Below are 14,620 nucleotides of genomic sequence, written 5' to 3'. Positions count from 1 at the left end.
CCGCTATCGCGGCTGTCGGCATGTAATCGGTGAAATTTTTTTCACCGATTTCATGCTTGTAAGCCTGTAGGAGAGATGTGGGGTCTTATTGACCCCCACATCTCTCTATAAAGAGGACCTGTCACACTGATTCCTATTACAAGGGATGTTTACATTCCTTGTAATAGGAATAAAAGTGATCAAAAAAAAAAAGTGTAAAAATAAAAAAATGAAGTAAAAAAAATAAAATAAAATAATAAAAAAAACATTTTTAAACGCCCCTGTCCCGGTCGCTCGCGTGCAGAAGCGAACGCGCATGCAAGTCCCGCCCACATATGTAAACACCGTTCAAACCCCACATGTGAGGTATCGTCGCGTGCGTTAGAGCGTGTGCAACAATTCTAGCACTAGACCTACTCTGTAACTCAAAAATAGTAACCTGTAAAAAAAATTAAAGCGTTGCCCATGGAGATTTTTAAGTACCGAAGTTTGGCGCCATTCCATGAGTGTGCGCAATTTTAAAGCGTGACATGTTAGGTATCTATTTACTCGGCGTAACATCGTCTTTCACATTATACAAAAAAATTGGGCTAACTTTACTGTTTTGTTGTTTTTTAATTAATGAAACAGTTTTTTTTCCCTAAAAAAAGGCGTTTGAAAAATTATTGAGCAAATACCATGCGAGGAAAAAAGTTGCAATGACCGCCATTTTATTCCCTAGGGTGTCTGCTAAAAAAAAATATATAATGTTTGGGGGTTCTGATTAATTTTCTAGCAAAAAAATTGTGATTTTTACATAAAGGAGAAAAGTGCCAAAATAGGCCCGGTAACGAAGTGGTTAACAGAAGAGCGACTATTTTGAAAAAAAACACTATCTTTTACTTTTTGATTTGATAAATATAATTTTTTTTTTTTTTTTTTTTTTAAATTTTCCTCAGTTTAGGCCGATACGTATTCTTCAACATATTTTTGGCAAAAAAAGAAATAAGCGTATTTGATCGGTTTGCGCAAAAATCCTAGCATCTACAAAATAAGGAATAGAATTATGGATTTTTTTTTTTTTTATCTAGTAATGGCGGCGATCTGCGTTTTTTTTTTTTTTTTTTTTTTTTTTATTGTGACCGTGACATTGCGGCGGACATATCGGACCCTTTACACAGCGATTAGTGCTATAAAACTGCACTGATTACAGTGTAAATGTAACTGGCAGGGAAAGGGGTTAACTCTAGGTGGCGTTAAAGGGGTTAAATATGTTTCCTAAAGTGTGTTCTAACTGTAGGAGGAGGGGGACTCTCAAGGAGAGGAGATCGATGTGTGTTCCTCTGTACTGGGAACACACATCAGTCTCCTCACCGCTGACAGGACATGGATCTGTGTGTTTACACACACAGATCCATGGTCCTGCCGTGATTGCGGACAATCGCGGGTGCCCGGCGGCCATCGCGGCCGCCGGGCACGCGCACCGGGTCCCGAGCAATGCGGCCGGAGCGTGCGCCCTACCCGCCCGAGAAGACAAGGACTTCAGATGACGTCCAGTCTGAAAGATGGAGGGTTCCTGCCGACGTCATTTTACAATGACTCGGTAGGGAAGAGGTTAAAATATAATATTTTTTTATTTATCTTTCCAGTCAATAGAAAAAGCTTATGTATGTGTTCCAAAGCTAATTGTGTATGTTAATGCCTGTTTTGTAGGGATTCTGTCTTCCCAAAGAACTCATTGAAGAAGCAGCTGGAGAGGGAGCAACGGAGTTTCATGATTATGAAGGAGGTGGAATAGGAGAAGGCGAAGGCGTGAAAGACGTTAGCAATAAAATTGAGAATGAAGATCAGGTATGGGTGTTCTTTGCACTGTATAATTCTTTTATTTTTTTATTTGTTACATTTTAACTTTGATATCACCATTATATATTGGTTACTTTTGCAAGATGCATAAATGCCTGGAGGACAATCTTTTTAACTTTGTCATGTAATTCCACAATTTTTTTCTGTACCATGATTTAAATCCTATTTTTACTTTCCTTGGGTGGAACAGCAGGCAGAGTGGTAGGTGGTGCCTTGGGCAAAGCAATCTACTTGTAACTTTGTTGTGAAGGGCATCTTGCAAGGCAGGCGAGAGGAGGAGGCAGAAATGATGGCAGTGTAGATGGGCTTATTGTTGCTCATTGTAATAATCCTGCCCGAATGAAGTAATCATTATAGTAACCAGAAAATAATACGTTTTATTGAACATATTGCTGGATGTGAAAATGCACAAAGGTAAATAGTACATTAGTGTCAATGCACAGTTAGAATTTTACTTTTGACAAGAGTTTAGCTTTAAAGTAAGACTATAGGCAAGGCTTTTTTTTTTTTTTTTTTTTTTTTTTTGGTTGGCGTTGGCGGGAGGGTTATAACCCCTGTCCATTTATTTTTTGTGATCCATGTCTCATTGGGGGAAATTTCCCTGCACTTCCTGTCCCATAGCACAGTGGTGCAGTGAGTAGCACTTTCGCCTAGCAGCAAAAGGGTTGCTGGTTCAAATCCCGACCACGACACCATCTGCCTGGAGTTTGCATGTTCTCCCTGTGCATGCGTGGGTTTCCTCCGGGTACTCCGGTTTCCTCCCACACTCCAAAGACATGCTGGTAGGTAAATTGGATCTTGTCCAAATTGGCCCAGTATATATATATTGTATATCTGTGTGTATGACTGTGTGTCCCAAGCGTGTCGCGATCCTACGGGGTAAAATTACCGCACCAGCCAAGCAGACTCTGGCTGGAAAAAGCGCCCAGAGGCGATTCAGTTCGCATGAGTTGCGCTATACATGTCATTCATTCATTCATAGCCACAGCAGGAAGTGAGAGAAGATCCCCGCAAATTAAAGCCCCAAGTCATCAGAACGTGATCTCCCTCTATTGCCTGGATGTAGTTTGCACTGAAGAGGTCTACCTCACAGCTACATCTTCCATTAGATCAATTTTGCTGTCACCCCAGCTTCTCTTGGCACCATTTTTTTGATGTCTCAGAAAAATTGTCATTCCAGCTTATGGATTTTCTGTGAAGTGCACTATACTAGATCTGTAAGTGCTTCTTGTGTATTTGGGCATCAGGCTACTGTTTCCCAGATTTGCAAGGCTACCACCTTCTACAGTTCAGTAGCTTTTTTTGGGAGCCTGTGTTTTTGTTTTGTTTTTGCCCACACCTAGATTGCACTGATGTTGGACATCTCAACATTGACTGGATTCCTGTGTACCTCAATGAAATCGAAGGAAAATGGGATTTTTGTACTTGCCATAAAATCCATTTTTTGTAACTCATTAGGGGACAGATGGCACCACTGTCCTGCACCGCTTTCTGGGGATGCAATATGATGTCCACTCGGAATGGTAAAGCCACCGCCTTCCCCTCATTCTGCTATAGGCTGGGCGGGAAGGTGTACAGCAACAAATGTTTAAATGGAATAAATATCAGTGGTTACTTTTACAAAACCTCTGCTGTAAGTTCCAGTTAAAGTGATTCTAAACGCAAAACACGTTCTTTTGCCCTAATGCATTCCCTGCTCTAGGATGGTTAAAAAAAAAATCCCCACTATTTATTCAATTCCCCCCCCCCCCTCCCTCTAGGAGCGGTAGGCCCATGCTGCTGTCAGTCAAACCCCTATAAGTAGGTAGTAAGCATGGCTTGCCAGCACGGTTTGTGTTTTGCCCACAGTCCGACTCGGGAGCGTGCACAGGCTTGCTAAAGCGGCACCCAAAATGGGGAGAAGCGGACAGCGCCAGCGGGGGACTACCAATGATAAGTTGAGTAATTGCTCTGTGCAATATCATTTCACAGAGCAGGTAAGTATATAAAAATTTAGGGCAGTTTTTTTTTTTTTTTTTTTACAAATATTATTATTTTTTTCACAAGAAATTTTTACAAATATTTTAAATCTCCCAATTTTTACCATGCAGTTATTTACTTTTTATCTGTTTTTTTGTCTATTAACACTGCTGTGATAGGTTGAAGACGTTGTGCAAAAAGGCCAGGAGAAAGAAGAGGATCCCAATTCCAAGCCAGATATAAAAGAGGAAGATGATGGCATTGAGATGTCTGAAGATTTTGATGGGAAGGTGCATGAGGGGGACAAAGAAGAACAAGGTTAGAAACCAGAAGCATGTTTACAAAATAAGATTTTTTTTTATTTAAGTAGCCTTGTGATACCTCTCACTCTCAAAACGCACATCTCCATATTTAACCAGTTCCAGTCCAGGGCAATTCTGTCATTCCTCTCCTACATGTAAAAATCAGATTTTTTGTTTTTTTTGCTAGGAAGCTTAAAACCCCCAAGCATATAATTTTCTTTATCGTACATCACGGGACACAGAGCAGCATAGCCATTACATATGGGTTATATAGTGTACCTTCAGGTGATGGACACTGGCACTCTCCGACAGGAAGTTCCCTCCCTATATAACCCCCACCCATAGTGGGAGTACCTCAGTTTTTTCGCCAGTGTCTTAGGTGTTGGTGCACGTTGAAGGTTGTGCCTGCAGTTTGTCCTTGGGACCAGGGCCAGCCGACCGGATCCGTCCAAGGTGCTTCATAGCCAAAGTGGACGGTACCCGGGCCCCAATTCGTGGATGGGGTTTTGCCTATAATGCCTCTCCTTGGAGGGCTGGACTCTGGGTTCCAGGACTGGGTTTTTTAACCTATGAATACCTGCTGCCAGTAGTGCTGTATAGGTCCAGGTGTGTGGTGTTCCTGACTTGGACCCCGGTCCCTGAAGGTCTATGACCATACCCACGGTGAAGGGGGAAGATTGGGCCTCTTGCATGAGCAATACCCTGCGGCGTGGAAAGGTAAGCGGGGGGCCTACGGAACTTGGTTTGTCAGTGGGCTCCCCACAGGGGACTCTGGGGAAAAGCCTTTTTTATGCCTCTGTGCATGGGCTAAAAGAGAAACCACAAAGTCTGCATGACTGGATGGCTCAAACACCCAGGTATACTGTTCCTCTGGCTGGGCTAATAGACTGCTGCTGCTGCTACAAGGTGTTTTGCTCCATGAAATGTAAAAGGGAGCATGTCAGGTTTAAATTACTTACTTCCTGATGTCTGTGTGTCTCCAGCAGCTCCCGGGCTCCTCTCCCCACATGGATTCTGCTTCCTGCTTCCTGAAAGCGGCGTCGGGAGCGCGCGCGCGTGCGCGCGCACTGTTATAGGCACCGACGCTGCGTGGAGGGGCGGGGGACGCCCAGGGAGTTCCCTCCCCTCTGTACATCAGAGGGAAAAACTCTATTTAGCCTGTCAGTTTGAAGGCTGTGAAGGGACACGGAGCAGCGATGCTGAGCTGAGCAGGATAGGTTTGCCTATGTTATGCTGACACAGTGACACCTAGTGGCCGTTTTTTTGTACACACCTTGCTAAAGAGCTGTTTAAGCTCATATTTTCTCTGAAAAGCCGGTGTACTAAGTAGCAGTCAGAGTACTTAGTATTTGGTACTCTCTTAGCCCAGCATTAAGGGAAGCAATATTAGGATATGATTAAGCCCTTGGGGCTCAATATTGCTATCTCTTGTTAGGTTTTGGGAAGTTTAGTTTCTGTCTAACATTACCCTAGCCTAAATTTTTTTCCTCATTTATTTAAATGTGTGTTTTTCTCCAGCTATTACAGTTAGTTGTATATTAGCGGAGTATCTCAGATTTGTTATTATGGCTCCTAAGGGTGCAGGGAACGCTAAAAATGCTAAAGGTGTTAAAAAGCCGAAGGGTTCCCCATCGGGCTCGGAGGATATTTCCCAGAATCCACCTGCCCCTACCTCCCCGGAGGATCCGGAGGTTGCTGCCCTGGGTGAGCCATCGGGGTTGCTAGGTGCTATGGCGGGCCCTATTCAACCAACTCCTTCCTATGTCACGGAAGAGATGTTAGCCTCCACCTTGGGTGGATTTGAAAAGAGGATGGCCGCTCTTATTACGGCCTCTTTATCCGGGAAGAAGCGGGCTAGGTCCCCGTCTCCCAGGTTTGAATCTCCTGAGGAAGATGTCCTTTCCACTGAGGAATTGGAAGATACAGGAGACCAGGCTGAGGATCATCTGGACCATTTGGGTTCTGAAGATTCTACTATAGAAGAACCTTTTTCAGCTTCTCACGCAGAAAAATTGTGGGTTCAGTCCTTAACGGATATGGTGCGGTCAGCTTTTAAAATGCCTTTGCCTCAGCCTCTGGCCTCCGCTGTGTCCTCATTGGGCTCCCTAAAAGCGCCCCAAGCCAACCTGGTGTTCCCGGTCCATCCTTTGTTAAAGGACCTGATATTTCAGGACTGGGTTAAGCCAGACAGGATTTTTTTGCCTCCTAAAAGGTTCGCAGTTATGTACCCTTTAGAGGAGGAGTTTTCAAAAAATTGGGCTGTCCCCACTGTTGACGCAGCCATATCATGTGTCAATAAAGCTTTAACATGTCCAGTGGACAATATTCACATGTTCAAAGATCCTGTGGATAAAAGGCTTGAGACCTTACTAAAGGCATCCTTTTCCACAGCGGGGGCAGTGGTCCAGCCAGCTGTAGCTGCCATTGGCGTCTGCCAGGCTTTAAAAGACCAGGCCAAGCAGGCCCTAAAGGACCTCCCGGCTCAACAGGCTCAGGACTTAGCCGATCTACCTAGAGCCTTATGTTTCGCGGTAGACGCTATCAAGGATTCAATCCAACAGGCGTCCCGCCTATCCCTGTATTTGGTCCACATGAGAAGATTACTTTGGTTAAAGAACTGGTCTGCAGAAACCCCCTGCAAAAAACTCCTTACAGGATTCTCCTTTCAAGGAGAGAGATTGTTTGGAGAAGATCTTGACAAATATATTCAAAAGATCTCTAGTGGTAAGAGCACCCTTTTACCGGTTAAGAAAAGGTTCCGAGGTCCCTCTTTTAAGCGCCCAACCTCTCCAGTTCCAGGGCCCTCATTCTCTAGGCAGTATCGACGGCCTCCTGGACGCGCAGCTGCAAACAGGCCCCAGGGGCAAGCTGCAGGGAACAAGAGACCGTGGAACCGTAAGCCGGTTAAGGCTGCCCCTAAGGCAGCCTTGTGAAGGGGCGCCCCCACTCTCTCGAGTGGGGGGAAGACTCCGGTTGTTCTCGGAGTTGTGGGGGGCCCAAGTTACCGACCAATGGGTTCTGTCCTCAGTAACTCAGGGGTACAAGCTGGAGTTTCGGGAGTTCCCCCCTCCTCACTTTCAAATGTCAAGACTTCCAGGCGACCCTCAGAGACAGGCATCGCTTCTGTCCGCCCTAGAGCGACTCCTATCTCAAGGAGTGATTATGGAAGTACCAGCAGGGGAGCAAGGACAAGGGTTTTACTCAAACCTCTTCGTTGTCCCGAAGCCAAACGGCGACGTCAGGCCTATTCTGGACCTAAAGTTATTAAACCGCTTTTTAAGAGTCCGGTCTTTTCGAATGGAGTCCATTCGTTCGGTGGTGGCCGCCCTCCAAGGAAAGGAGTTCTTGGCCTCCATCGATATAAAGGACGCATACCTGCACGTTCCGATTTTCCCAGGCCATTACAGGTATCTGCGTTTTGCCCTAAACTATCGGCATTATCAGTTCGTGGCTCTTCCGTTCGGACTAGCCACGGCCCCTCGGGTTTTTACGAAGATCCTGGCCCCCGTATTAGCCATCCTAAGGGAACAGGGCATTCTGATCATGGCCTACCTAGACGATCTTCTGGTAGTCGACCACTCAGCGGCCGGTCTAAATCGGGCAGTGTTGCTAGCAGTAAACTGCCTAGAGTCCCTGGGTTGGGTTCTAAACCGGGACAAATCGGCTTTACAGCCCACAAGAAGGTTGGAGTATCTAGGTCTGATTTTAGATACAAGACAACAACGGATCTTCCTGCCCCAGTCCAGAGTGGACTCGATAAGGGAGTTAATCCACATAGTCCTAAGCAGCACAAGGCCATCTATACGCCTCTGCATGCGCCTGTTGGGAAAGCTAGTGGCCACCTTCGAGGCAGTGCCCTATGCCCAGATCCATTCTCGGAGGCTACAGAGAGCAATTCTCGCGGCCTGGGACAAAAGACTCCAGGCCTTGGATCTTCCCATTTCCCTTCCCTATGCGGTAAGGCAGAGCCTGTGTTGGTGGCTAGTCACAAAAAATCTTCTGAAAGGAAGATCGTTCAATCCCCCCTCATGGAGGATAGTAACCACGGACGCCAGCCTATCAGGTTGGGGTGCAGTCCTAGACGATTTAACCCTACAGGGGAAATGGTCAAGGGCAGAATCAGCCCTACCCATAAATGTCTTAGAGATCCGAGCAGCTCGGTTGGCTCTTTTGGGCTGGACGGAGGTTCTGCAGGGCTCCCCAGTAAGGGTACAATCCGACAATGCCACTGCCGTAGCTTATATAAACCACCAGGGTGGCACCAGGAGTCAGGCAGCCCAAAGGGAGGTAGATCGGATCTTTTCATGGGCAGAAGCCCATGTCCCCTGCATCTCAGCTATCTTTATCCCCGGGGTGGACAATTGGCAAGCGGACTTCCTCAGCCGCCAACAGATGTCCCCAGGGGAGTGGTCCCTCCATCCCGAAGTGTTCCAGGTCATTTGCCGGAAGTGGGGTACTCCGGAGGTGGACATTATGGCGTCCAGATTCAATGCCAAAGTAGCAAACTTTGTCTCTCGAACGAGGGATCCATTGGCCTGCGGGACAGATGCCTTGGTGTGTCCTTGGCATCAGTTTGCGCTAATCTATGCCTTCCCTCCAATACGGATGCTACCCCGTCTTCTTCACAGAATTCAAAGGGAACGCAAGCCAGCGATTCTAGTGGCCCCGAAGACCTTGGTACTCCTTGATAAAAAGGATGACCGTAGAGGAGCCTTGGGTCCTCCCTCTACGTCCGGACCTCCTCTCACAAGGGCCATTCTACCACCCTGCCTTACAGGCCCTAAATTTAACGGCCTGGCGGCTGAGTCCCTGATTCTCAGAAACAGAGGCCTTTCAGGGCAGGTCGTTTCTACCCTTATAAACGCAAGAAAACCAGTTTCCAGGTTAATATACTATAGGGTGTGGAAGGCCTATATTACCTGGTGTGAAACCAGGAAATGGGATCCCCGCAAATATACTATTGGGAGAATCCTGGAGTTTTTACAGTTGGGAGTGGAAAAAGGTTTGGCGGTCGGCACAATCAAGGGGCAGGTGTCTGCCTTGTCGGTCTTCTTCCAGAGATCGTTGGCTGCCCATTCCTTAATGAAATCCTTTTTACAAGGTGTTATTCGGGTGAATCCCCCGATTAAAGCTCCCCTGTATCCTTGGGATCTAAATTTGGTTCTATCGGCCTTGCAAAGGCAGCCCTTTGAGCCCTTGTCCGTGATTCCTTTGGTCCTTTTGACTAGGAAACTAGTGTTTCTGGTGGCCATGGCATCCGCCAGAAGGGTGTCGGAGTTGGCAGCCTTGTCATGTAAGGCACCTTATTTATTATTGCATAAGGACAGGGTCGTTTTGCGGCCGCTTCCGTCCTTCCTGCCTAAGGTGGTATCAAATTTTCACCTTAATCAAGATGTGATTCTTCCATCATTTTTTCCAAAGCCTTCTTCTAAGGAAGAGAGGTTACTACATTTCTTGGATGTAGTTAGAGCTGTAAAGATTTACTTGGAAGCTACAGCCCAGATTCGTAAGACGGACGTCTTATTCATTCTGCCGGAAGGGCCCAAGAAGGGCCAGGCAGCGTCTAAGGCCACTATTGCTAAGTGGATTAGGCAGACGATTATTCAGGCCTATGGCCTGAAGGGGAAGAGTCCACCCTTATCGGTTAAGGCTCATTCCACTAGAGCTATAAGTGCCTCTTGGGCAGCGTATCACCAGGTCCCTATGGCTCAGGTCTGCAGGGCAGCAACCTGGTCATCTGTCCACACATTTGCAAAATTTTATCAAATGGACGTTAGGAGGAACGCTGATTCAGCCTTTGGGCAGGCGGTACTGCGGGCCGCAGTTTAATCTCCTCTTGTCCGGTGGCACCTCTTGTTTGGTTTTTTCTGGTTGTCTCCCTCCCCTCATGGAGCATTGCTTGGGGACATCCCATATGTAATGGCTATGCTGCTCTGTGTCCCGTGATGTACGATAAAGAAAAAGGGATTTTTATTAACAGCTTACCTGTAAAATCCTTTTCTTGTAGTACATCACGGGACACAGAGCTCCCACCCCTCTTATGGGGAATTTTGGGATGCATATTGCTTGCTACAAAACTGAGGTACTCCCACTATGGGTGGGGGTTATATAGGGAGGGAACTTCCTGTCGGAGAGTGCCAGTGTCCATCACCTGAAGGTACACTATATAACCCATATGTAATGGCTATGCTGCTCTGTGTCCCGTGATGTACTACAAGAAAAGGATTTTACAGGTAAGCTGTTAATAAAAATCCCTTTTTTTTAAGCAGAGGCCCTAGAGAATAAAATGGTGAGTGTTGCATATTTTTGTGTCACGATATTTGCGCAGCGGTTTTTCAAACACAATTTTTCGGGAAAAAAATGCATTACATTTTTTTAATGCACAAAAACACATTATAATGCCCAATTGGTAAAATATAAAAGATGTTATGTCGAGTAAACAGATACCAAATGTGTTGCATTCTAATATTGCTTGTGCCCATGGAACAGCAACAAAGTACGGTGTCTTAAAATCTCCATAGGCTACGCTTTAAAAGCTTTTACAGGTTACCAGTTTAGAGCTACACAGGAAGTTTGGTGCTAAAATGATTGCTCTCGCGTTGACGTTCATGGAAATACCTCACGTGTGGTACGATCTGCGTTTACGTATGCGTACGGGACTGGCGGGAGGCAACGGGGAGCGATTTAAATTGGTTTTATTTATTTTTCGTAATAACAAAATATATATCGTCCCTTTCATTTATTTATTTTTTTCACTTTTGTTGCTATCACAAGGGATGAACATCGTCCCTTGTGATAGCATTGGCCTTGATAGGTCCTCTTTGGAGAGATATTGGGTCTATCTCCACTAGCTTTTTGGTCCTGTGTCGATCAGCTAATTTGGGAACACCTGAGGTTAGTCGCTTGGCACAGGTACCATTCAGAGAATGCTGTGTTTTTTTAAATATATGAATGCAACGCATTCTCTGATTCGAAAAGGTAGGAAGTGTGATGTTACTACCCTACCTGTCCACATCCAATCAGAATGCACAGTTTTTTCTGAATGTTTCCTGTGCTGAGCAGCCGACCTCCTTTGTACACAATGCAGCAGGAAGCTGCTCAGAACGGGACCCTGAAGCTAGTGTAGATAACTGGAGTAGCAGTGTACCAGGACCTCTAAAAGCTGGACATCACTGTAGAGGACATTACCTAAGGGTTATCTGTCATGTTGGTGTCTGACCATACAAGCTTTGTACAGTCAACTTTATATTTGACAAAACAATGTAAAATAAACTAAGACCTGCCTAATCTATCCAATTTGTAACAAGTCAGGCTGGCCCCTGTACTTCAGTTGTTTGATAGAGCTAAGGGAGATTGTACAATTGGATTGTATCAAGTGATGTGAGCTTAAAGGGTTACTAAACACTTCTTCTTTTTTTTTTTTTCAATAAACATACCGCCTGTACAGTTGGTTTTGCACAGAGTGGCCCCTGATTCTCCTCTTCTGGGGTCCCTCAGCGGTGCTGGTGGCTCCTCCTCATCTCAAGTTCCCCATCGGAGAAGCATTCTCCTTCGAGACACTGTGCAGGCGTGCAACCAAATCCTGCTGCATCTATTGATGCCCCGGCTCCCGTGTCATTGGTTTTGATTAACGCAAACGGGAGCCAATGGCTGCACTGCTATCAATCTATACAATCAGGGCACAAGACACTGGTTGGGGGGGTCCCGTCATGGGCATTACGGGGCTTGGTTAAGTAAAGGTGGGGCTGGGGGGTGTTTGCATGACTGGAGGTTTTTCACCTTGATGCATAGAATGCATTAATGTGAAAACCTTGATGGTTTACAACCCATTTAAAGTGTCAGTAAACCCTTGCATATACCCAGTGACGTGACTCGGGTAATACAACTGAGATAAAACAAATAATCCTACCTACAGTTTTGTTCAAAATAACAGTCCAACATCACTAAGCAGAACAATTACTGTTTTTGGTATAAATTATATTTCTACATGGAAAATCACGCATGCTGCTGATTCTGTGTAATTGAATCATTCATTGAAAGGGGTGTGTTCAAAATAATAGCAGTGTGGAGTTCAATTAGTAAGGTCATTCAGTCTGTGAAAAAACAGGTGTCAAACGGGTGGCCCCTATTTAAGGATGAAGGCAGCAAATGTAAATTCTGAGTATAGTGCATTTCTCTCTGAAAATCTGAGTAAAATGGGTCATTCCAGGCATTGTTCAGAAGAACAACGTACTTTGATTAAAAGATTGATTGGAGCGGGAAAAACATACAAAGAATTTCAGAAACTGACAGGTTGCTCAGCCAAAATGATCTCAAATGGTTTAAAATGGCAACCAGAAAGACATGACAGAAAACTACTAGTGCAATGGTTCGAAGAATAGCCAAGATGCAAAGACAAGCCAATGATCAGCTCCAGGGTGATCAAAGACGGTCTAAAGTTACCTGTGAGTACTGTAACAATTAGATACCTATGTGAAGCCAAGCTATTGGCAAGAAGCCCCCGCAAAGTCTCGTTGTTGAAGAAACCATATGTGCTGAAGAGGTTATGATTTGACAAAGAGCACATTGACTGGCTTAAAGAGAAATGGCGCAACATCTTGTGGACTGAAGAAAACAAGATTGTTCTTTTTGGGTCTGGGGGCTGCAGACAACCCTGAATTCAAGCCACAGTACACTGTGAAGCATGGTGGCGCAAGCAGCATGATATGGGGATGTTTATCATAGTTTGGTCTTTGGCCTATTGATCGCATACCAGGGATCATGGATCAGTTTGAATACATCAAAATAACAATGGTATCAATATCTGTTAGCGCAAAGGACAGTGTGACTGGAACTAAGGATGAATCACTTGTATATAGACTATAAACAGTTCATCAGTCCATGGAAAGGGATGGTGGAGTAGTAAGGTGGCTGCTGTCCTCAGAGCCAACTCTGTATATGGAAAATAGAAAGGGGAACCGTCACCTAAGTGCAGTATTATAATCAGAGTGAGTTGTGTTGGTAAGGGATCCGCAGCACTGGTTCCGGTTGCCTTCCTGTTGGCTACAGGATGCACTGCCGATCCCTTACCAACACAGCCCCCTGGACTACCGGATTACAGATGAGCTTATGTTCTATTTTACTCTTGTGCGTGATTTTATGTACCTTGCCATTAAAACCCTGATTTTAATATTGCACTTGGGTGGCGCATCCTGTGTTCCCCCTTAGAATGCATCAAAGTACTTGAAGAGATCATAATGCCTTATGCCAAAAAGGAAATGCCCTTGAAATGGGTGTTTTAACAAGACAGGGACCCTAAACACACCAGAAAACAAGCAGCATTTTGGTTCCAGACCAACAAGATTAACGTTATGAATAGGCTAGCCAAATCCCCAGACCTTAATCCAATAGAAAACTTGTGGGGTGACATCAAAAATGCTGTCTTCTGAGGTAAAACCAGGAAACGCAGAGTTATTGTGGAATGTAGTGCAAACGTCCTGGGCTGGAGTACTTGTTTACAGGCGCCAGAAGTTGGTCAACCTCATGCAACACAGATGTGAAGCAGTTCAGAAACAGTGGTTGTACAACTAAATATTCAATGATTTACAGGAAAGCTAAATCTTCAAGCATTTTTCAGTTTATGCAGTAAATGTTTGAGTTTGTAAAGAAAAATTCAGACGCTGCTATTTTTGGGGGGGGGGGGGGACCTAATATTCCCTTTTTCTTTACTTTCTGTAGTAATTTGAAAACATTTTCTTCATGTTTTTATTTTAAATTGACTGTGCAGTGTTCCCAATGCATTTGCATGTATAGAAGCTAGTATAAGGCTCCATGCACACTGAACCTGATAAACTGTAGTTTATTGGCATTTTGGCTTTTTTTTTTAAAGCCCATAAACTGAACTCTATGTTAGCCTATGTGCCCATGCACACCTGGGAGTTTTTCGGCGGGAAAAAAACGCCAGCATTTTTTAGCATTTTTTTTTATCCATTGAAAAAAAAAAAAAAGCTACGCTGATTAAAGCTATTGCAAATACACTAAAAAAACTTTGAAAGGCTCCCTGCAAATCTACTGGTGTTTCTTTATAGCTTTTTTTTAGCTTCAGTGTGCATGGAGCCTTAGGCTTTTGGGCTTTACTCACTTTTTTTTTAAACACACTGCTGCTATTTTTAACACAACTGTAAGTTGTACCTGTTTATCCAGAACCATTTCTTCTCTACACCTATTTAACCACTTTAATACATGGCACTTTTACCCCCCCCCCCCCCTCTTCCTGCCCAGGCCAATTTTCAGTGCTGTCACACTTGGACTTGGTCATGCAACACTGTACCCAAATACATTTTTTCTTTTTTTTGCCACATAATTCAAGCTTTCTTTTGGTGGTATTTAATCACTGCTGTTTTATCTTCTTCTTTAAAAGACCGAAACATTAAATTCTCCTTCACTGATGTGTGCTGATGGGCACTGATAGCCTGGCATGGAAAGACACTGATGATTCAGTAATTTGCGGCACTGATGGGTGGCATGGAGATGGGCACTTAAAGGCAGCACTGAATGGC

At 44.8% G+C, this 14,620-nt stretch overlaps 1 protein-coding gene across 1 annotated transcript in view; it reads left to right on the top strand.

Annotated features, from left to right (window-relative positions):
- MDN1 (midasin AAA ATPase 1) overlaps positions 1–14,620 on the top strand; it is a 354,267-nt gene that overhangs the window by 308,196 nt on the left and 31,451 nt on the right. The window contains 2 exon segments of the mRNA XM_040347762.1: positions 1,672–1,809; positions 3,960–4,098. Coding sequence (XP_040203696.1) covers positions 1,672–1,809; positions 3,960–4,098 — 277 coding nt within the window.

The sequence above is a fragment of the Rana temporaria genome, chromosome 4 (assembly GCF_905171775.1).
Source record: "Rana temporaria chromosome 4, aRanTem1.1, whole genome shotgun sequence".
Taxonomy (NCBI): Eukaryota; Metazoa; Chordata; class Amphibia; order Anura; family Ranidae; genus Rana; species Rana temporaria.
This window is presented reverse-complemented; position numbering and strand designations above follow the sequence as displayed.